The 24545-nt window shown below is 41.6% G+C and overlaps 1 protein-coding gene across 1 annotated transcript in view; it reads left to right on the forward strand.

Moving 5' to 3' along the window:
* Positions 1–24193, forward strand: part of LOC147723111 (Y+L amino acid transporter 2-like) — a 493050-nt gene extending 468857 nt beyond the window's left edge. The window contains exons 9-10 of the mRNA XM_086965453.1: positions 6349–6532; positions 22920–24193. Of these exons, the coding sequence (XP_086821579.1) occupies positions 6349–6532; positions 22920–23008 (273 nt within the window). The 3' untranslated portion in view covers positions 23009–24193. The remainder of the gene's footprint in view (positions 1–6348; positions 6533–22919) is intronic.
* Positions 24194–24545: the final 352 nt, after the last annotated feature.

Genomic DNA, 24545 nt, shown 5'->3' on the forward strand with positions numbered 1-24545 from the left:
GATAGTTCCTTCCATTCTTCATTACAGCTTTCACATAAGGAACTGTTGTGGTATAGTGCCCAAAGGGGTGACATTTAGTGTTGGGTGGACTGGGAGCACAGCCGAAAATAGGCTGTGACCTTGCCTTATCAAACTCACTGTTCCCCTTCTCTATTAAGAGATGGGAAAAGTCCTTTGTTTACTCTGGCGGAGCCTCCATTAGCTCTGCAGGCGTAAATCCTTAACTTGCCATCCATTCTACCGGTGACAGCTGGCAATTAGAGCATTTGGGGCCAGCCACACACACCCATTCACATCACTCGCTTACATATTCACAGACATTCATACATACATGCATTCATGAAACATTACATAAAAACATAATAATAATAAAGGATAATTACGCACGACTACCCGGAGGCATCTCTGCACTTGTACGAATACCGCGAGGAACCCTTCCTGGCCTTTCTCTGTGAGGAGCCCACTCCTGGGCACCCCCAAGGTGAAGTCAGGCAACCTCAGCGTTGTTGGGGCCGTTGTAGAGATTAAGCAAGCTATTGACCAGAGGTGCAGAGTGGGGCTCATGATGAGAATAGGCACCGAGGCGAGAATTATCAGGTCTGAGGAAATTGAGCCCGAGACCCGCCGAGGCGGGAATTGAACCCTGGTCCCGGCCAGACTACTGCATCAGGGTCTGCCGCTCTAACCATTGAGCCACACTTCTGCAGCATCTCTGGAGGGAAGCCTCAGAGGTTCCAGGAGTGTTGGGAATGGCACCTCCTCTCATTGGTTGATCGACAGGATGCAGCAGTTTCTACCTCATTACGGAGTGGGAGGGGTCAGTGAGAGTCGCTGACCCCACTCCGTGACGAGGTGTCGGTGATAGACACCCGGCCCTGGGCACTTCAGGGCTTAAAACTGAAGTGCCTATGTCTGAGGCTATCAATGACACTTCCCCTCATCATGAGGGGGAGTTCATCCAAGCTCTTTACTATCTGAAAAAGTCACACTCACAGGATCTGTGACGGGCTCAGCCTGTCAAACTTCAGCTCAGGCAGCCAGGCTCCTGCGTATATGGTGCATGTATAGCACCTCAGTGCTTCACCTGAACATAAAGACTGACTGTCAGGCTGACTTTTCCTCAGCCTGACAGGCACTGGATATGTCGCCATTGCTGATTTCTACTACAGAGTTACCAGGTCACAGTGGTGCTCATCCCCTACTAACCCTTTCTTCCCTCACCAGCAATCATCACTTGTTTTCCCAATCCGGGACTTCCATGCGCATATAGTGGTTCTCGTTAAGGGAAAAGCTCAATGGTCCACACACATGGAGAAAACTCCGTACATGTCACAGGCATAATCTTTATGTTTTCAGAGTGCAGATCCCGTGCATCAAACATGGTGCCAGTTCTGCAGAGCATCAGTGCCATGAGTGGAGTCTCCACGGCAGCAGCTCCACTAACAGTGCAGAGATTTCCCTGGTGGGGATCTTATAATATGCCCCGGGATCCTCTTCCAGATAAGCAGAGTCCATAGCCACCATTGACGTGGCAGGCTGTTGGACTGCCCATCAGTTCATTAAATGAGATTCTATGTTTCCAGCTAGGAAAGCAGGAGAACTGAAATCATATCTCAGCAGGTACACCTGACCAAACTGTATGATTTTGTTGCCACTACCACTATGCAATTTCATTGTGTATTACTAACATAATATTTCAGTGAAAAGGATGTGTGTTGCCATTTTTATGTACATGTGTGTTAATAGATCACCTGGTACACACAGTTTCTCTATAGAGAATTTGTGTCAACAGAGGTCTTTGGAGGCTGATATCATATAATGTCTATGAAGGGATGAGGTACTGAATGTAACTACATAGATATGTCCACAGTCAGATATTATCAAGTATTGTCAACCCCCCATTTTAAATAGGTCTCACATGTAAGTCACAGACACAAAGGTCCTTTTCTTTTATATCAAAAAAAGGGGAGTGAGAGGACATATGTTGGTCTGCTCCTCATCCTTACAAGTTCAACTTACAACAGCAAAACGTTTGGTGATCTGTATTTGAAGAAGAGCAATGGAAATCTGGCCTAACCAAGAAAGTGTTTCCTTTTAGGGTATGGGACCTTCCACCACTAATGGTGGCATACTTCATTATGGAGTGTGCCCTTCATTCAGAACAGGTGGTATGCTTGTCTGAATAGGCTCCAGGTGGAAGGTGCTCTTATGGAGATCTGTTTTCTCTGTAAAGGAGCTAGTTTTAGAAGATGGGATCCAAACTTATGTATAACTAAAATTACCTAATAGTCAGTCAATGGAATTGTATAATTGCTGCCCCGGTTAGATTGAAAACTGAAAACAAAGTTTGGATGTTTAGGACTTCAGTCATTTCCAACATCTCCTAGTTGGGAGATGATAGAATTGGTTGTTCTATAAATAGCTCTTTTCCAGAGAAAAATTCTCCTTAAGAGTGCCGTCCCCCATAAGCCTTTCTGATATGCCTACTACCTCTTCTGAATGTTTTTATTGCAAGCGTATGCAACACAAATAAATGGAGAAAAAATAAATGTGACACCATTTCAATGTGGCAGATCTATGTTTGCAATAAAAGTTTATTTAAAAAAAAACAACCATCACATGTAGGTTTAATATAAATAGAGCATGTGTTTCCTAGAAGGCGAATATATTTAAGACTACACTGAAAGCTGTTGTAGTAAAATATATATTTAGAATGGCATAGGAAGATTTTGGGATGTAGTGTATGATGTGATTATTAATAGTGCAGGGAGAAGTTTCATACAATTTGAATTACCATAACATTAAAACATTGCTTAAACACAAAAGGATGAGAAAGAAAAGAAAAACAAATAATTTTAAAAAAGTATTATTCCAGAAGCCCTGAAACTGAAATTTTGAGGCAGAGCAGATGTGCACATGTAAAAAACTAAAGTTGTATGTAGGCCAGACTTAAAAGTACCTACCTACAACTGCAACAATGAAACAAAAAATATATTTTAAGCCACCAGTGAGAAAGTGTATTATTAGTTGGGATAGATGGATGTCCACCATAAGTAATAATGATACTAGTCTTGTTAGGTCCAAAAAAGTTTTCAGTAATTTATGCCTGAGCTCAGAGTGGACAGGCTTAACTCAAGACAATATGTAAAGCATTTAGAATTACTAAAACAGTTAAAAAGCCAGAAAACACAACACCATTAAAATCCTACTAAAATTTTAAAACTAAAGAGAATAGTTTAATGAACAAAATAACACTAATACTACAAAAAGTCAATGATGGGAACCGAAGAAATGAATTTGTAAAGTTTTAAATAAAAATAGTGTCAAAAAGCATTAATCGACAGCCCCAGTCAACTTGTTGCACTTGACCAGGTCAAGTGTTTGTTTTCAGGCTGACCGCGATGAAGTGTATAGTGTGAAGATATAAGGACCAGGTTTGTCCCGGTGGAAAAGTTACCACCCGCATCAACAACCTGCAGTGAGGGCAAGCAGTGAGCTAGCATTGAGTGAAGGGTTTGAAAGGATGGCAGCATTGTGATGGAGCCTCAGAGAAACCGTTTGTTTAGGTGGGAAAAGATCTGACCTCCTTTCAAATCTTAGCACTTCACCTCTCGACCATACGGCCCATAAGGCCAGATGCATGGTATCTAAAAGTAGGGCATGTGAAGATCTAATGTTAAACAAGTCGCTACAGTGACAAGACGCTAAAAGATGTTTTCACTGTAGCAGGGTTAGCCGATCCACAGGAAATTATTGGGATACATTATTGAAGATAATCAAGTTATCTCCGCCCAGGAACCAGTGTTCTGTTCCTCTGACAGGATGATTGTTTGGACAGTGCCCCAGACCCTAATTAACATCAAAGAGGCCTACTCTGTCACAGGCAGACACCTGGGCCTATCTCCCTTTCACCCCTGTAACCAGCTACGCACCAATCAGAGTGGGAGAGGAGCTGCCTCCAGAACAGGTCTTGAGTGACTACAAAGAATGGCTTTCTCATTTCCCTTGCCACACCTCCAAGGTGGGCGCAAAAGCTCTGCACAGGGGAAGAAAGGTTCTGCCATGTTGGATTTAGGTTGAGATGGGCACTGTGGGATTGTTTGCAGTAGGACACACAGGAACCTCTGCAGAGTAGGTAGAGTTAGCCCTGGAAATGTGTTTCCCTTTTGGTTAGGAAGGGGCCAGGAGTCACCCACCCACAGGCTAATGCAGGCATGAATGTGGCACCACTGGGCACCCTCTTCAGAACACTACTGGACTTGTGAAAGACAAAGGACTACACCTACAGTTGGAACCTGTAAGTTGAACCATGAGAGCTCCTACTTGTACCCAGGGCAAAGAAGTGGACTCCAAGGGTCAGTTGGCTGACCTCTTGTTAAGGTACAGGGCAACAGAAGCTGTAGGAAGCTCTAGAAGAACCCAGCCAACCAGCACTAACTGAACCTGTCCTGAACCTTGCTGGTGGCTTTTACAAGAGTGAGACCTTTGCAGTGCCCCACTGCGGGGTGGTTTTGCATTCGTGAAAGCGTTACATAAACTGGGCCAGTTCCATCCAAGTGCCTCCTGTTAATAAACTTAATCTGCCACATTGTCTGTCCAAGGGAGGATTCTGGTCCGGTGTCCATCAACACCACACCCAGCATCACAAGAAAGGTTGGAACCACAGGAAAGAACGCAAGGCAGCTGCAGGAGGGCCCAGAATGACTATAACCACATTGCATGAGTCGAGCAGAGAATGGAAGAATGAAGGGCCTGGATTTTTTTTTTTAACTTCCCAGGCCCTTCTCTTCTGGTTACTTTTCAGATTTTGGTTTCATGAAAGAAGTGATAGGTGTGGTTCAAGTAGCCATGTGGGACCCTGTTTGTTAGGCCTGTCCACCAGTCTGTATTGCCAGGGCATGGCACAAAAAGGTCAGATCACAAAAACAGAGCCCAGTACGATGCCCCTATCTTACAACTGCCAGTGCTCACCCATGGCAGGACCCAGCCCACTCCAAGCTGCCACCGTCGGAGGAGACCCAATCAACTCCGGAGACCTCTAAGGAATGAAAACTTGAACTTCTTCTGCCAGAGCGTCTCCTGCCTAGGCCAACAGTTTCACCTAAGCAACATCCCAACACTGGAATCCATCAACGTTGAGCCCCTTGCCTCAGCAGCAATACACTGCTGCTTTCATTGCCTCAGCAGCAATACACTGCTGCTTTCACTGAAGGCTATCAACTTCAGGAGGTAACTTTTCCAATGGTACCAACCTGGTCCTTGTATCTGACAAGCGCTACATTGTGGTCAGCCTCAAATCTTATCCATGTCCCTGGTCTAATGCGACCAATTGCTCAAAGTGGGTACTTTACAATTTTTTGTCCTAGTTTTAATTAAAACTTTAAATTTCATATCTCTGGTTTCCCTTATTGGATTTTTTATTCGGTTTTGTGACATTTTGTTCATTGAAATAGTCTCTATTTTTATAAACTGGAGGTTGTTTTTTTAATTATATTGTGTTTTGACTTTTTAACAGTTTTGATAGTCTAAATGCCTTGCCTATTTTCTTAATTTAAGCTTTTCCATTCTGTGACTTGCCTACTAAGTTTAAATTACCGAAACCTTAACTAGACCTAACAAGAATAGGGCCTTTATTATTTGTGGTGGGCTGCCATCCACCCCAATCAATAAATCATTTTCTATCAATGAGTTCTGCTTGTTTGTGAGGCTCAGACGCAGGCTTGGCTTAGTTCTGAGGCAAAGAAGCCCCTCTAGATACTGCAGCATTCTCAGATTGGCAAATGGCACTATTTTCCACTTCATTATCTCTCTTTCTATGTTTATTTCCTGTGCATACACTGTGACTCTTAAAATCCTGTGGACTGTCCTTCCTTTCATTTTTTCCATGTTTGCTTTTAGAACTCAAAAACTGAAATCTGGAGCACTAAAGCCTGGGATCTCACTTAGAGCCTGGTTTAGATCTTGGCGGACGGGTTACTTCATCTCAACTGTGATGGATATCCTGTCCTCCATAATATAAACCACATAGGATATAATAGGGTTTATATTTCAGCGTCAGGATATCTGTCACCGCTGTGATAGAGTGACCGTCCGCAAAGATCTAATCAGGCATTTGGCTTCATTTTGTTCAAGTCATGGAAGTCATTTATTCACATAATGTTTTCAGGAATGTGCAATGTCTTCTCCAAAATTAAAAAAATCTAATTGTATAATTCCTACTTCAAGAATGAAACTGAATCTGTGGATTCCAGCATTTTGTAAACGCCTTAAGCCTGTTCCCTGTGCTCTTTGCAGATGATGAGCCATGTTTACCTGTTGAGTTATTAACTCATAATGTTTAATTTTCAGCTGAATCTCTGTTTCCCAGTTGTGTACTGTATCTGCAGCGTGTGCCTGGTTGTGGTTCCACTGTACAGCGATACTGCTGATTCTATGGTGGGGTTAGCTGGCATTCTTTCAGGGGCACCAATATACTACTTCTTCATCCATCTGCCACCACAAAGACAGCCAAAGATTCTAAGGAAATTGTTAGGTAAGTGACTACCTCCTTGTTTAGTAAATAGTTGAATAATATATTTCTATAGACAAGATGCATTCAGTTATTTTCTTTCACTGATGTAAAGTGCAGTGATCTCAAACATGTTGTCAATTCCCAAATGCTGATAATGAAATCTAGTAAATATGCACCATTAAATAAAGCTTATGTGAAATAAGAAGGGAACAACATTCAAGTTGGATTCTGAGGCACACTATTTTAGTTGCCTTGGGTCCTTATCGTGAGGGGGAAAACGTCTCTAATATGGAGAAAGAAGGGAAGTAACGCGACAAAAGAATTATTTAAAATCATTTTTATTTTATCAAGGTGGAAAAAAGTTCTGTGGAGCTCAGTACACCTGCTGATTTTGTTGTCCAATTTCTCTTTATTGCACTCAGATAAACTAAAGACTTTATTTCACTTTAAAATCAAAAGGCACTTTTCAGTTCCTGGCTATCAACCCTTCTCGATGGGATAATAGGCAGTACACTGGATTTTTACTTTTCCAGAATTCTGCTGCTGCTTGTGCAGGATGTTGGCCTCCTGCCTATTCTGAGGACCCCAGGTGATTGAATAATGTGATTTAAACCAGGACTCTGTTTTCCCAAGCACACAGGTATGAATCCAAGATAGAAATTTCAGGAATACATTTATTCACATGTTTTCAAATGTGACATACTGCGATGGCAGCTTAGCAGCTTTGTCAGAGAGGATAACTCTTTTCTGTTTGGATTGCATCTGTGAATTCCTCATACGCCACCTTGTTCCTCTTTTATCTGATTTGGCACAGTTGTAGTGTGCACTAATCTTGGCTATCCTGCAAAGCAATGACAAGCAGTACAGGCTGCATACACGCTACTGAAGGGTCGCATGGAAGAATTCTTATTGATCTTTGGGTTCCTGGCCTAGTGCAGCTGACACAGTTAGTTCATTGGCTAAGGTGTGAGCTGCTCCAATTTTTAAAAAGATAGTGATGTGTGCAAGGGGTTCTACTGGAATCTGAGGTAAAGTTCATATGTTAAAATGAGTGATTCTCAGTTGATGAAGTGCAAGGCTAAGGAAAGCACAGTGAGGTCACACATATTCCACTGCAGGTGGGTACACTACCTTGCCCCCTGAGCTACCCGAGCCTTGACGTGGAAGCTTTGTACAAGCCCTTGTCACAAGCCGACTAGACTACGGAAACACCCTCTACGCCGGAACCACAGCCAAATTACAGAAAAAACTCCAATGCATTCAGAACGCCTCCGCCCGACTCATCCGAGACATACCCCGCCACAATCACATATCAGGTCACCTGAGAGACCTTTACTGGCTCCCCGTCAACAAGAGAATAACGTTCCGTCTCCTCACCCACGCACACAAAGCCCTCTACAACCTAGGACCCAAATACCTCAACACGCGCATGACCTTTTACACCCCCACCCGCCAACTACGATCGTCCAATCAAGCCCTCGCCGCAATTCCACGCATCCGAAAAGCCACCATGGGAGGAAGATCATTCTCCTACTTAGCGGCCAAAACCTGGAATTCTCAAAACCCACCCACCTCCGCCTCACACAGAACCACCTCTCCTTCAGAAAACAACTCAAAACCTGGCTTTTTGATAAGTAGCTAACCCCCCCCCCCCCACAAGCGCCTTGAGACCCTCTTATTGAGTAGTGCGCTATACAAATGTTTTTGACTTGACTTGACTTGACACAGCTCCACATTCCCAGATCAGTCTCAACTGACACAGAGCGGAACTCCGGAGTTAGATAACCAACCACTAGGAATGCCCACTGCAACATTCCAATTAATTGCAGTCTGCGTAAACATAGACAAGAGATTACCATACACCTCTCCCTAATCAAAATAGAACACTAGAAAAATAAAATCACACATAATAATTTTAAAAATGATGGATACATTTAATTAAGCAAAGGTATCATCCTGCATTCCAAATTAAGACATGTTCCCCTTGTAAGACGCAAATCTGATTCCAAATTCTCCTGTCCTCCACTTTGACTGCATTATGGAACACGTCCAGAGTTCTTCATAATGAAGAGTACTTTGACCACCTTTGCGATCTCACAGGACATTTAATTTTCGCCATATCCCCCACACTGAACTAAAAACATGCAACTGCTTTTCTCATCTCAAAATTAAATATGCAATCCCTCTCACATTTTAATTCCTTAGGAAACCCACTTCCAGATTCCCATTGTAGTCTTCTCATTTTACCCCAACACATCCATCCCAGTGACAACTCTGTGTTGGTCTTTCTGCCTCTGAAAAGTTCAAATGGTACCTTTCCTTATCTTGAACGTGGTGAAAACATACGTGCTGATATAAGCTTCTTCAGAGCCTCCTTCCAACTTTCCCTGCACACCTTTCCCATTGCACAAAATCTCTTCTCACTCTGTTAAGTCATCCCACAGTACCATTGTGTCCAGGGTGATAAAAGGAAATAAAATATTTTTTATGCCTTTTTGAACCAGGAAATTCTCCATCAAACCTTACACAAACTGAGATTCATTATCTGTCAGAATTAACTTGGGTAAACCCTCTCTGTTAAAAATATCACTCATGAAATCTATTATTCTTGTGGTCTCTGTTCCTCCCACAACTCCTATTTCAGCCCAACAAGAAGATTGTTCAGTGAGAACCAGAAGGTAACTACATAGTCCCTTGTCACGTAAAGGTCCCACAAAATCCAAAACAACCACTTCCCTGGGCGATCCCTAAATTCCATGAGGGTACACCTCACCTTACGCACCTTGTCACTCCTGGTACAATCCAAGCACTCTCTGACAAGCCTTTCAATGAGTACATCTGTTCTAGGCCACCAAAAGTCCATTCTGACATTAGCTTTGGTTTTGCTTCTGCCAGGGTTTCCTTCATAAGCTAATCCTATAACTCTTCCTCTAAGAGACATCAGCACCACTAATCTCATTCCATGCAAAATGACACAGTTGTCCCATGATAGCTCATGTCTCACTTTCTAAAAGTGTTCCAAATCAGCATCTTTATTCGTACCCAAACTCCATCCACTTCGTATTGACTCACCCATTTTCTGTAAAACCTAATCTTCGCAAAGCGCATCTTGACATTCTTCTTGAGATATGGTAAATTTAGAGACCACAAACACTTTTACTTGTTCATCCTGATCAGTTGTTTCCTCCCATTTGACTATACTCAGCCTAGATAAACAATCAGTAAGCTTGTTGCAAGACTCAGGTACATACCAAACTTTGAAACTATACTCTTACAGTCCCCCTAGCCATTAACTGAACTGCATTGAAACAGCATCCATAACCTTTCTGGACAAAACCTCATCAAACGTTTGTAATCTGTCAATGTGGTGAATGGCTTTCCCCACACAAAGTTTGTCAACTTCTTTATGTCCTAGAACACACTCAATGCCTCCCTCTGTATGGTAGAGTAGTTTGACTAAGCCCCATGTGGAGATCTTGACATATGTGTTATGGTGCGCAACTCATTCTTATCAGTCTCATCACTCTTGTCACAATCCCTTTGAAGGAACTATGGACCCAATCCGACTGCACTAGCATCAGTCATCATGAAACACCTCTTGTTGGGCTCAAAACATTGCAATCAATTGGCACTCTCAAGACCTTTCACATCAACAAGTTCCCTCTTGCACTCGTCACGCCACAAAAATTGTTCTATCTTCTTAAGCAACTGTTACATCCTGCTTGTCCTTGATGCTAGATTCGGGGTGAACTTAACATGAAATTCCACCATCCTAAAGAAGGGCATTAACTCCTCATTCTTAGATAGACTGCACAACGATAATATACTCGAAACCAATTACTTATGGGACAAATTAAATCACTCTTTATACTGAGTCCTAAGTGCTCAATTTATTGCCTACCAATCTTGCACTTACTGACTTTGAGGATCAAACTCTTTTTCTTCAACACATCCAAAACATGCCTACCTCTCAAATCATGTGTTTCCAACGTTTCCTCAAAAATCAATATGTCACCCTTTAAACACTCCACACTTTCCATCCTACTAAATAACATATACATTATTCTATGAAATACAGTTGCAGCTGACAATAGATCAAAAGACATGCATGCATACCGGTATGTGCCAAAGGAGTAATGAAATTAGTGAGATCATTTGAGTCTGGATGGAAACCTTATCTGGTGGTATGCAGCCGTCTGATCTGAAGTGGTGAAAAATTGCCCTCCATGCAATAAAGTCATCATCTCATTAATATTGGGCAGAGGAAAGTGGTCAATCACAACACACTTATTCGAGACCCTCACATCCATGTTCAATCTGGTCTCTCCAGATTGTTTGCTTGCTACTACAGTCGGAGCCACCATTTAGAGCTTTCCACCAACTCTATGACCCCTTCATCACATAGACGTCCCAGCTCCTTTTTATGGTTTCCTCATTAAAATGGGTAGAGATCTAACTTTACAAGTGATGGTAATGGATTCATCTTTCACCCTTATCTGATGGGCATACCCTTTTGAGAAACCCCAGTTTTTCTTCAAAAACTTGTGGAAAATCATTCACAAATGTGTTCTTGAAATCTCAAGCACTGGTCACAATCTCAAGACTCTGTACATGGGGCTTCTGTATATCTTGATGTAATCTTCTCTCATTGTAATGGAAGATGAGGCATTAGGGTCCAAAGAATACCCAGATCCTTTTGCGTGTGGCCTGCTCGAGACTCTGTCCCCTTGGCAGGCACATGCACTTTTCCCTGGATTTTAAAACATTGATACCCTATGTCAGCTTCGAATATCCACCTGTGACAACATCAGGTTCTTTCAAACCTACTTTAGCACTAAACTTCATGTCAAAAGCCTCATTGGACACATAGCGTGAGCCAAGCACCCAAGTCAACTAGTGCTTCCATGCATAGCCAATCAATTGACATTATGTCTTTGGGATACTTTTTTTTCTAACTCAGTGAAAACAGTCAAAATGAAATTTTCAACACTCACAATCCGAATCTATAGATAAGGCCTCCCCCTTCCCTTTGCTTTGTTTGAGCAAAAGCACTTGGCAAAATGTCCTTTCTTATTGCACAGTTTGCAAACAACATCATACCTGTATATTTTTTTAAAGTAGCAAAATGACCTATGTTTCCACACCTGTAACACACCCTTTTGACCCTAGTCTGAACGGGTTGAGGCATTTTATTTTTGTTATCCTCAACTTTCAGATCTCCTTTGCTATCCAGAGGTTTGACATATTTCTCTAGTACTTCCACACATGCCAGTGAATGTACAATTATTTTTTCTATAGCAATCACTTGAGTTATGGTGGAATCATCCTTCAAATAAAGTTCTTGATTGACTTTATCAGAGCGACATTGCAGCATGAACTGACCTGATTGCACTCCTCCACAGAAGCCCCAAATCTACAAGATGAAGCAAATTTTGGCAGACTAATATTGTATTCCTCTACACTCTCTTCACACCTTTGCTCTCTCATTCCAAAATGAACCTTTCCAGAACCTTACTGACTTTTGGAAGAAAGTGTTGAACCAATTTTTAATGCAAGTTTCAAAGTCATTTAAGTCTTCATCCTCCAATTCTGGAAAACCTTTAAAAAATGACCTGGCCCTCACATCCTAAACAGTGCCTTAAAAGAGAAGTTTTCCTCTCAAGAGGTGAGAATAGATCCACATACTTTGGCATAGTGCCCAAAAGTTTTTTTTATTATTTAGACCACTTAATCGGTGGGTTTCCTAGGGAGGTGAGAAAAAACGGGTGAGGAACAACATTCTGCATTTTAGGGATATCCTCAAAGACAGCAAGGTTGGCGATCTAGATGTTAACCACTGAGAATACTGGAGGAAGTGAGGAGGTGCAATTTTGGAATCATGGTCAGCAGCCTAGCAGACACTCCCTGGTGGACGAAGTGGATGAAGATGAAGAGCCTGCCGAACATCCTGTGAAGCAATTTGCCCAGCAGAGCTCTGCTAAGTACTCCAACTGCGGCCAGCAGCAGTGTAAGTATCCCACTAGCAAAATTCGCTGTGCTTGGATAAGTCACTGCCAAAAATGGTGTCAGTGCTCTGCACTGGAGATCTCCTCTGTATCCTCAACTAGGCAGCAGCAGTGGGAGCAGGCCATTTTTGAGATTTGATGCATGGTGAGCGAAGACATGCAGCCCTGATGAGGGATTGTAGCGAGTGCTGGAGCGCTGAGACATCATAGTAGGGGTCGGAGAGTGTGGGAGCGCCTAAGCGCAGCTCACGGCACCAACAACGTAATATGAAATTCAAACTTGGAAATGCACCTTAGTAATTGAAATTGCCCTGAAATACTCTAGAGAGTGCATAAAATACACTGAGAAAGTGGCTATATGCCGAAGTGTGCCTAAGACTGAGATTGATCTTCCAACAATAGGTCAAAGAGGGCGCATGAAGCTGCTACAGTTGTGGCAAAAAACCATGAATAAATGCATTGTTTTAAATGAGCAGGTAGAACAATCCTCTATGCACGGAGTCTTTAATGGTGCTGAAAAAGGTGGTGGAGGCTTGCATAAAGGATGAGGACGCAAAAATCACTTACCCCTTTAAAGAGACATGCCTGTAAGCGCTTGAATGTTGTTGAGGTGTTCTTCGCCACTCGTTGGCACTGTAAAGATCCAATCTTGAAGCGTTAAGGTGGGTTTAAATCTTCTTTATTCAGGAGCACTTCATCCACCCAGTTCCACATTTTCAGGGTAGTCTCAAATGACACAGAGAGGAACTCCAGAGGCAGATAATCACCCACTAGGAATGCCCGGAGCAACATTCAAATGCTTTGCAGTCTCCATAAACATAGACAAGAGATAACCACAAGCTGTGCTGTTGGATGCCCAGAGTTGTCAGTATGGCATTTCCAGGTGATTGTCAAGAAGCATTAGAAAGGTTCTAGGCATTAAAAAGCATAGAAAATTGCCTGGGGCATTAGACATTTTCTTCTTTCTTGTAACAGAAGCCAATCTCTACTTCACAGGAGGAGTGTCCTGAAGTAGAGATCAGACTGAAGTTTATTCGGACATGGATGTTGCACTTGGTTTTAGACGAGTCCATTCAGATACATTTTCAGCTAACAAAACTACAAAGCAGACCATCAGTAGCATTCAAGTAGGCCACTCAAATAGTTGAAGCTGCTTTGAAGGAAACATATGCATAGTTTAATTGGTGGTTAGCAAGCTAAATAATAATATAATGTTTAATGCTTAGTCCTTCTTGTCAGCTTTAAATGCCTTATTTAGACCAACAGATGATAGAATGGAGTGTTTGGACAGGCCAGAAAGCATAGGCAAAAAGAACAATTGATAGATAGAATGTTGAACAATGTCAAACATTCACCCCAGTACAATGATCTGGTCCCAAATCCATTCGTTTTTTTGCCCCCCCCATGCCATCTAGTTTAGACCCAGCCATATGCAAATCAGTCTTGACCCTGTTCCCCATGTGAACAGTCCAGCCCGTACTTCCAGGCCAGGTCCTCTCTGAAGCGGAAGCAAACATCCTGGGACCGGTTTCTGGGTTTCATCCTCGTCAGCCTGACTGGCTTGAAGCATAGAAAGGCAAGAAGTACTTCCAGATCGGACATTGATCGGTTTGTGATCAATGACCTTTATCATACACAACCAACACATGTAAGGCTCCTTGGAGTCCTATTCCCTTCTTTCTGCCAAGTAAGCTCTGCAATCGAGTCTATGTTCAAGGCAGACCGTGGCAGCATAGCAGCTTGTCTCGCCAACTGGAATGGTGTCTGTTTTCGTGGCAGTCCTTGCACATCCAGCTATCTTCTATGTTGGTCGCTGCAGAGGAGATTCTTCCAGGAAACACAAATGGTTTGTGTAGTCAGCCTGCCAGCTCCATCAGAGTTCTCGAGAAACGATTGGAACAGATTCCCCTAAGCAGAATACCATTGAACACTAAATGGAATGCATGAGTTCTGTTCCAGGTCATTATATCTTTTGATAATACTTTCAGGTTTTACATTCGGATGGGATTTTTTCTCCCTATTTGGAATTCATTTTTTACAACCATGTATGACTAGAAAGTACTACTTGCTTTCTCTGAATTCCTTTTCCAGGTTAAGCCTTTTGGATCCTGATAAGTAGATAAAGAAGAATAGTTGACATAGAACAACACTGAAGGCTGTTTGCTTGCCTACATAGATTTCTGGTGGTGCCCATTTCCTTTTTGATTCTCCACTTGCCATCTGCCAGTCCTCTTGCCTGTCTTTCAAGGGGTTTTTCTAATCTCTAGTTTTCTTCCTCTGAAGGGCTGGAGTTTTCTCCAGTCTGCGTCTCCTGTCAGTCATGTCCAGTATACATTCTGGGTTCAGGTGTGATGAAATCTATCTTCAGACAAAGAAGACATACAATTTGTCACCAAGGAGGCACAGCTGTAACTCCAACTGATGATTAACACACAGAAGTGAACCCAAGAGTGTGGCACTGGTAATCCCTTTCTATGGAAGAGCACACTGTGTTCTAGGATAACCACCACACAGGTCCTAAAATAGAAATACAACAAATTGAAAAGATCAGGAGAAGCTTTAGGCATTCATTACTCCTCTTAAGCAGGCGTCCTATGGCAGAATCCAGAGATAGTGGTTTGAAGCAGGCCTCAATCTTCTCAGGCTCTCTTCAAGGCTCGTTCTTCCCAATGAAGACATTTCAGTGCTCCTGAGGATGCCAGGTTATCAGGAAGTTGGTCACTTGGCCGGTATTCATATAATTTAACTCAGAAGAATAATAGGCTGAGGTGAGAGGCGTTTCTAGCTGCACACAGTGGTGTAGCAACCGTGGGGCGGGGTGGCGCGGCGCGACTTTTGGAGGCGGCGGCTTATCCCCACCCTCGCTCTAACACGAGTTTGCCAAAAACCCTGAAAATCTCGCAAGCACCCCCCCCCCCCATAACAACACAGGAGTCAGGAGTGTACACATCTGTGATCATCCTTTATGTTGTCTTCTAATAGGTAAAGTGCTTTTAGGGCCATATGTATCAACATTAGGAATAGCAATTACCTAATTGCAATTCTCAGCGAATCGTAATTACGAAACAGCTGATCGTAATGTATGAAACTCCTAGAGTTTCATTTAGCGATTCCTAGGCGGTTGCAAATCGACCTACCGTATTAATATAAATAAACTAGGTCGCAATTTGCGACCCCCTAGGAATCACTAAAATCACGGGGATGGTGGCCTGCTAGGGTCAGCAAACTACCATGTCCGTGATTGCATTTCAATAAAGCAATAATTTTTTTTAAATGCAGCCAGTTTTCCTTAAAAGAAAACAGGTTGCATTTAAAAGAAAAAAAGAAAGTTTCCTTTTTATTTTTAAGAGCAGGCTGTGGTCCTTGCAACCATGGCCTGCACTTAACAACAGTTTTTGCCACCATTCCTCAAGGGAAAAGGGTCCCTTGGGTACCCCTTCCCATTTGCAAATGGGTTACCATCAACTTGTAGTTGGTGGTAAAATGTGAATGTTTTACGACCACTTTCACAGTAACAAAACCTTTATACATAACTAAGCATGGGCGGAAAATCCGATCCGCTCGCGGATTTTGTGGATTTTCGGTAAATTCAAAATCCGTGAACTCTCGCGAATTTACAGAAAATCCGCAAATTTGCACGCAGCGGATTTTTTTGCTTGGTGATACAATATTGTGGCGTGCGGCGTTCACCTACCGTCATTCAGCGTTTGCCGAGTTGTTTTTCTCGATATTTTGCAAGTGCTGCGCCATTTTGGATCTTGCTGCGGGATCCCGCGGGAGTTTGACGACGCATCGCGAGAGTTCGCAATTACGAACATGTAGATGCGGCGGGCAGCAACAATCTTGCACTCGCGAAATTACAAAATTTGCAATTCTGCACAAGAAATCCACCAGCAAGCAGCATAAACCTTCTGAAAATGATGACTTTTATCAGAAAAACTCCTCAGGTTGACATTTGCCTGCACTTTTTTTGGATTTGAGGCCTTTTTGACTTTCTTTGGATCACTTTTGGATTAGAAATCAACTTTCACAAGTAAGTTTGTTTGGGGCATTACAGTTGCTGTTCTGCAGAAAAACGAGTTTTGCAATACTGAAAGCACTCAGCAGGTGCAAAAGTTCACTCATCATTAGTAACCATTCCCTGTAGTGCTTCCTGAGGGGCCCCTCCAGAGTTCAGTTGCCTTCGTACAGTTGCTGTTCTGCAGAGAAACGAGTTTTGCAAAACTGAAAGCACTCAGCAGGTGCAAAAGTTCAAACTCATCATTCGTAACCATTCCCTGTAGTGCTTCCTGAGGGGCCCCTCCAGAGTTCAGTTGCCTACTTGCAACTATTCTATGACCCTGCTCTGACCCTCACAGCAGGCTCATAGAATAGCTACAAGTAGGCCACAAAGGTCCTGGGGAAAAAAATTGCACTGCAACAGAAAGCAAATTACAGATAAGGAAGCAGGTGCCAGACAGGAAGTTTAAATTCAGTGACACATTAATCAACCCCAAATTAATGTCAGTTGAAGTAGGGCAGGTGTGCTTGCTTTCCCTCCCCCCCCCCCCATAATCTACAGTGATGAATCAGAGGGTGGCAGTGATGTACCAGAGGGTGGCATGGGTGAATCAGAGGGTGGCAGTGGTGAAACAGAGGGTGCTGTGAACCTGTGATGATGAACCAGACGTAGAAACAACAAAGTCGCGACCGTTGCGAGCCGACAAGTAATTTTGCAATTGCGAACTGGTACAAACCCTCGCGAACTGGCAGAAAACCTTGCGAACACAAAAAAAAATCTGCGATTGCGAGTTCGCAAATACGCAAATTCGCGAACGCCAGATTTGCATAATTCGCCCATGCTTATACATAACGCTGCGATTCAGTATTTTGAATGCACGCCCTAAACATGCCTCTTCCAAATACCGAATTGCAAACTCATTTTGCGAATTGTAAAATAGTGTTTGACACATAAGAAAAGCCTTTTTTACATTCACAAATTGGCCGATTCTGCTAATCGGCCAGGTTTTGAACGCAAAAGAGGTTTTTACACGTGGCTCTTTGTTCTTAATTAGCCTCCGATTATATGTTAGTGCTTCACTGCACTAGGGCCATGTCTAAACTATATAAATACCGCAAAAAATAAAGAAAATTAACACAGACAACAGGTACAGCATGTGCAACAGAAGTGCAAGCTTCACTGAGTGTGTGTGTGTGTGTGTGTGTGTGTGTGTGTGTGTGTGCGCGCACATGAGCATTTTTGGAATTGTCTAAGGGTCCTGCTGTTTGACTATGTGTATGGGGACTCAACATGTGATGTGGGTATTTACTGGTAGGCATGCTTTCTGCTGACGTGGGATCATAGTTGGCCCAAGAGAGGGGGTGAGGTAGAAGAAGAGCATTATGGGAATTAGCGGATTGAGGTAGTGATAGAAAGGTGAGGTGGAATAAGAAGGGTTTGGCAAAGAGAGAAGGGTGTGTTAGAAAGGAGAGTGGGGTGCAGAGAAGATGTGGAGTAGTCTGCGGTCACGGGTGTGAATAATCATAAAATAGGTTAGAGGGTTAACGAGCCTGCTACAGAGCACTGCCTCCAATCCCGGAGGTCACAATTTTTTGTCTCGGTAAATAACACAGCAGGCTCATGTGGTTGTTGCATAAATCCTTAAAGGTTTTCACTCAAACTTGCGTTCTTATAAGGATTATAAAGAGGGGTCTCATTGAGTTGGAGAGTAACTGAAATCACCCTACGTACAAAGAAGGCCAACATAGACTTACTGTTGTGAGGTTATTTCACGCCCTTCTACTTTCTTTTCCCCTTTCCTGCTGTTCAGCCAAGTGGTGTGTGGAATGTGATGACTGCATAGAATGTTGGGTGCATGAGGTTAGGCAGTTGGTGTCAGCAGGCTGAGCAGTAAGGATATACTGCTCCTTGTGGGGCGTACGTTATGCCTAATTACAATCTTGGCTTTATCTAAGCTTCCGGTATCTGAACTGCCAATAAAGATATACTTGGAACCTACAACCAGACTTCCTGAAATTCTTACTTTGCAACACTTATGTTGCATACTCAAAGATCTAGAAAAAGTCAACACTTTCATGTCTGTCTCATGGCAATTGGTGAAGTGATGAGTAGTGTGCATCTTTGTTTCCTGAAAGGCTTTTGAGTCCAAATGCGGTACCAAAGCTACGCTCTATGAAAGTGAGGCATTTGGAGCTAAACGTTATCACTCAGTGATATAGCAGCTTGTCCTGCTCAAACCAATTCCCCCTACAGGACTTTACCTTTGTGTCCAAATGCCCAGACTGATGTTCTATCGTTGTGAATCCTCAGTCAAATAAATGAATATGAAGAAAATGAAATACCAGCATTTGTAAAGCACACAGCTACCTCTAGAGAGGTGTCCCAGCGCTGGGGGCCATCGGGAAGATTAAGCAGGCTATTGCCCAGAGCCACATGGTGCTGGGCCAACCTGCCCCTTGCAGCAGGAATCGAACCGTAAACCCTGTGGTCTGGAGTCAGGCACCCTGACTGCGGCATCACACCTCTTCCACTCTTCCGCAATATGCCTCTATACACCAGATGGACGTTCACCCATCCATGCACTGCAACAGCGGAACATTGCATTACCTCCACTAACATTGTCATTTATTTCTTTGCCAATGTTAGTGTAGGTGATTAAATGGAAAAGCATGTGTGAGGAAACCACCAGCTGTTTCCGTTGAGGAGTCGCTTTCTTACGGGATACAGACCAAACTTTTTTGGGAAATCCATGGAATTACGACTATGCCACAATGCAAAAAAGCATTGGCAAAGCCAGCAGTCTAGTGTTGGCTGACAGCCTTTTGGCCTTTTTAATGCTTGTTTGTCTTTGTAAGGGTTTATACAGAACGTTAATGGTGTGAAAGCTGCTTAAACCACGTCAATCTAAAATAAAATTGCTATATAAAAAATAATTTTTGGGTCTCAAAAATCACACATTGCAATATTAGTCCCTGCCCTTTATGTGTGGATGTCCTTCTTGAAAAAGTCCAGAATGCTGTCACTCACAGTAAAAATAGCCATTGTCTGAAGTAGGTTGACCATTTTTCCCATGGTGTATGCTGTAGTGAGCGGACGAAAAATGTGAATGCAACAATAACGGACCAAAGGATGAAAAGCGCTGGCTGAAAGCACATTCGCTTCCGAGGAAAATATATTATATGTATGATTTTAGTAAAATCAAAATACATTGGCTAATGCCAGACCTAACAAGCATTTGCAATGCAATAGGTCTTACATTACTGAAAGTTTGAGCTATTGGCGTTGTTAATAAATATGCAACGCCAATCGCTCAAACTTTCAGTAATGCGAAAGCTATTGCATTGCAGATCAATCGCAACACTCGCGATTTAGCTTTAAACATCTTAAGCCGAAGTGCAGGTGCCGCAATTGCTTCAAAAGTAAAGAAATAAACCAAAAAAAGTTTTTTCTTATTTCTTTAGTTTTTAAGCAATTGCGGCACCTGCACTTTCGCTTAAGATGTTTAAAGGTAAACGCGGGTGCAGTGATTGTAACGAAAGTAAACAAATAGAAAAAAATAGCAGCCACACTCTTTTTTTTATTTGTTTACTTTTGTTACAATGGCGGCACTCGTGCTTTAGCTTTAGACATCTTAAGCTAAAGAGCGGGTGCAGCAATTGCTTCAAAAGTAAAGAAATGGAAAAAAGCATAGGGATGCATTTTTTTCTATTTCTTAACTTTTGAAGCAATTGTGACACCCGCGCTTTAGCTTAAGATGTTTAAAGCTAAAGCACAAGTGTTGTTATTGTAACAAAAGTAAAGAAACAGCCAAAAAAGTACGCAGCCGAGTTCAGCAACTAACAAAATAAAGGTGCTCCCACCATTATTTAAGCGGAAGCATGCTGCAGTGGTTTCATTGGAAAAAAACATTCCAAGAGAGCATGTCCTACATGCAGCAGAAGGCAGGAAGGACAAAGTGATTTAAGAAAATAGTGCTCCAAGGCTGTAATTAAAACATGCCGAGTAACAACACATTTAAAAATGACCTACTTGCACAATGGAATTTAAAACCAATACAGGGTAACCTCAGGTGTGGCACCTGTGTGGCTTGTAATAATACCATTGAAGGTACTGAATTCAATCACAATGAAGTAAAGTGGAAACATGCTGACTTTACTAATTGCAAAACTAGAAATGTAATTTACGCTGTGTTGTGCCCTTGCAAAAAAATATATATAGGCAAAACGAACCAACAGGCAAATGCCAGAATCACACAGCACAAGTCTAGAATTAAAAAAAAGGTTACTACTGCACCAATGGTAGAACATTTCCTTAAAAAATCTCATAGTGAGAATGATTTCCAATGAACTATCCTAGCGGTCATTAATGCTACAAATAGACCCATTGCTTTGGAAAGTGCACTGTTACAAAAGGAAGCCTACTTGATAATGAACTTCAACAGTATTAGAACGGGATTGAACAGTATGAGTGAACTTAATAAGATATGTTACTTCATATCCCAGAATGCAATAGTCAGGATTTAGAAAGATGTATGTCCAGAAATGTTGACTTTTAAACACTGACATGGCGGTTGGCGAAGCGTCGTGTCACACATTCAAGTTTAACTTGACAATGTAGCTTAATAGAATCAACACAGAAAGACACTTTTTTAATAAGCGAAACTACATATCCCACGATAAATCAATCACAAATTGCAAAGACGCTCAAAGGTGATTGATGGCTTCAAATTAAAACGCCCACAGATTCCAGTTCGAACAAACTGAGATCGTGTAATGGTGGCGACTGTTTGAGCATTTTGAGGATTGTGAGAGCAACCCTTCAGAAATCAGCCTTTGGTGAGTACCAGCTAGATTGAGCATATACAATCGAACTCACAATGTCAGTACGGGATATATGACCGACATTCGCTCACTTTATTCCAGACGAACGCGGTATAATGAAATATCCGTGAAGACTGAAAAGGCCGCTATGCTAGAGAGACACATTACGTAAGGTATTTAAAATGAACTGCGGCAATTGTTAGGAGACACAATGTAGCAGTCCCCGCCAGTAAATGTTAAATTTTTTCTTTTGGTAGAAAGAACACACGAAGCGTCGATAGAACTTTGAACAGAAAGCTAATCCGGCTGGATTTAGCAAATTCGAAAGAGGTAACTGCCTCGCGGCTCACATAGGCATATGCTTCAGTTTTAAATAATGAAAAGAAAAAACATAACTAAGTACCCACGTTTTCTTGCAGAGGCACAACCGGCTTGAAAGTGTTTGCAAAATAATTCAGCAACACAAGAGGTATGTGATAATGAATAGGGAGTCGTGAATATAATTTGACAACAATTAGTGCTTATTATTTAATAAAACTCCCAATATGTTTCTTAGAAAACTGAGAGGCCCTCAAGTTGAGGAGTATATCGAACAAGTAAACAACTGCAGCCTTAAACAGTGAGGCCACGTTATTCAGGTACAATAGCTTTGATACAAGCATTTGGAGTAAGAGTAGATGTGGAGGGAGTGATTTTAATGCCTGTTTTATGTCACAAACAACTTATTACAGATAAGAATGAGACAGCCCTGATGGGAGTCCTGGGAATGAAACACCAGTACTCGAAACGCGTCGGCACAGTCTTAAAATAAATTGAGACACTGTGGTCCATTCTTATGCCACAACCAAGGATCTTTTCTTTAAAAAATGTTTTTCTTGTTTCAAGCTTTATTGATCAATTGACTGAATAAGATAGTCATCAAGTAGCGACATTTAAGGAAGGTTTAGGATTCTCTTCCTCCTTGTTGATCATAAAAGTAGTGATTATATACCAAAACAAACTATTTTTGTTTCTAACAATATTCATTCACAATTGCTGGTTATATGAACACGATTTATCAATTTGTTAATTGTCTTGAAATGTCCATTTATATGTTTTGTGATGCAGTCATGAAATGATGATTTTTTTTCTTCATGTAATATTGTATGTAATTTATAAATTACCGATAAAAGTCAAAAGGAAAAGTTAAATTACCGGGATGAACAAAAGAAACGTGTTTGTCTCCGAGCAGAAACAGATTGTGCTCAAAAAACGTTTTGAGGTGTAGGCTACTCTCCTTGTGATTACATATCCTTAATACAGCATGTCACAAAGAGACAGCAAAAGTGCTGCCTAGGCGCAACCTAAAAAGGACCAAGAAAGCAAAACTGAGTGAGATCTGAAGAGACAGGCAACATTCAAATAATTCTTGTTTTTAATGTCTCATAACACTTAAAAATTCAATGAAAAAACAATGCCAAAGCAAGAGAACTCTCCTTGATCACTAATAGATCTAGTGAGATTTTGTTTAAGAAAATGCATTGCATCTGTGTCTGTCTGTGCCTGTCTAGAAAAGTGACACTAACCTATTTTTGTTTTTTCAGGTTTTATTTTTATATATACACAGAAGGTGTGTTTATGTTGTCCTGCAGAGTCACCCCCAGGAAAACAATTCCAATCAAAATCAAAATAAGAGGACTAAAAATGTGTCTCCAGTCTTTCTGAAACAGGACAACGAAATGCGTGCTACAAACTCAACTCATCTCTTTTAAGTCTCATGTTCCATCAACTAAATTTTGGCAAACAATATGACCGTTGTTTCTTCCTGGGATTTAAGATAGTTGGGGTTAGTTTATCCATGTTGATGTTTGCTTCTTCCATTCTCACAGTGGCCGGAATGCATCTTACTAATGATTCTGAACATTTTGGATTTAACTTATGCACCACAAGCAGTATATCTCCATTTGAACATAACTTTCACTCCTCCTCTTCACATGTTTACTGTGACTTTATGGACTACTTTTAATTGTATTTTTTTCAGAGTTCTAAAATGATGCAGAGTAAGGTTCTCCAAAGTCGGCCTGGATGCCTGATTTTAAAGTTAGCTACATTTATCTAAATGTGGAAATGCTAAGAATCTGGCATGAATCCGTCCCTCAAGGAGTGACCTTGGAGAACCCTGCTGTAGAGCATGTCTTCAAACTTGGGGGCCTTAATTGATCCCGAGGCGGGGTGCCAGGTTCTGACCAAAAGATATATTATGGTTGATAAAAGTGTTTTAAGTGGAAAACATATAAGAGTTGGTAAGCCACTATGTAATGGACCATCACTAACACCTTTTGTTATTAATATACTGGCTAGGTGTAGGCATCAATGGGGAAGACACTCTGGTGCAGATTTAAATAGATTGATGACCACTGCTGTAGAGAAACCTGTCTAAAAGAATGGATGCCAGGTATTTAGTCGTATGCAAATACTCAATTAGGGATGTACACAATTACAATCTTGCTTACGAAGATTTGAGAATTCCACATCCTCAAGAGGCAATAAACCGTCTTCTTCAAATGATTTTCCCCAAAAATTTAAACTAAAAGATTTTTGCAGGAGAATTTTGTTGAGAAAACCTTCCACTAAACATGGACATACATGGACTACATCAGTCATTGTTGCTCACAAAAACTACTATAACTGGATTTCTTTCCTGAAACTTTTTTAACCTTCAGTATCTTCACGAAGCTGTACAGTTTTGAACATAAACCTCACAAAGTTTGCATAGGAAATACATTGCAACTTTGCACATGCCCACATGCAAGACAAAGGAGACTGGCGAGTGAGAAGTATACATGTTCTATACCAATAAACTGTTTCTGGCGTTCACCCTATTTTACTATTTCATTTTCTGATAATTTGTTTCTTATACTTTGATAACATTGATGCAACTTTATGAAATGTTCAGGGCTGAGTGTTGCCTTTCAATAACTCGGTATAAGCGCGGTTTAACAAACACTCAATAAATGCACTAAGATTGGTAAGTTTTAGTTAAGATTTAAACATTTTAAATGAATCAATAATATTTGCCTGTACAACAAAGCACTAACATAGGTGCGCATGTTTTTAAACTTGGAAAAATCCAAGCTGTTTACATATGTACTTTATGCCGCATATTCAAGCTTCAGCGTCCCGGAGCACATGTGACATGACTGAACAAACGTTGCATAATAAGTCCAACA

This window comes from Lissotriton vulgaris, chromosome 4_1 (genome assembly GCF_964263255.1).
Source record: "Lissotriton vulgaris chromosome 4_1, aLisVul1.2, whole genome shotgun sequence".
NCBI lineage: Eukaryota > Metazoa > Chordata > Amphibia > Caudata > Salamandridae > Lissotriton > Lissotriton vulgaris.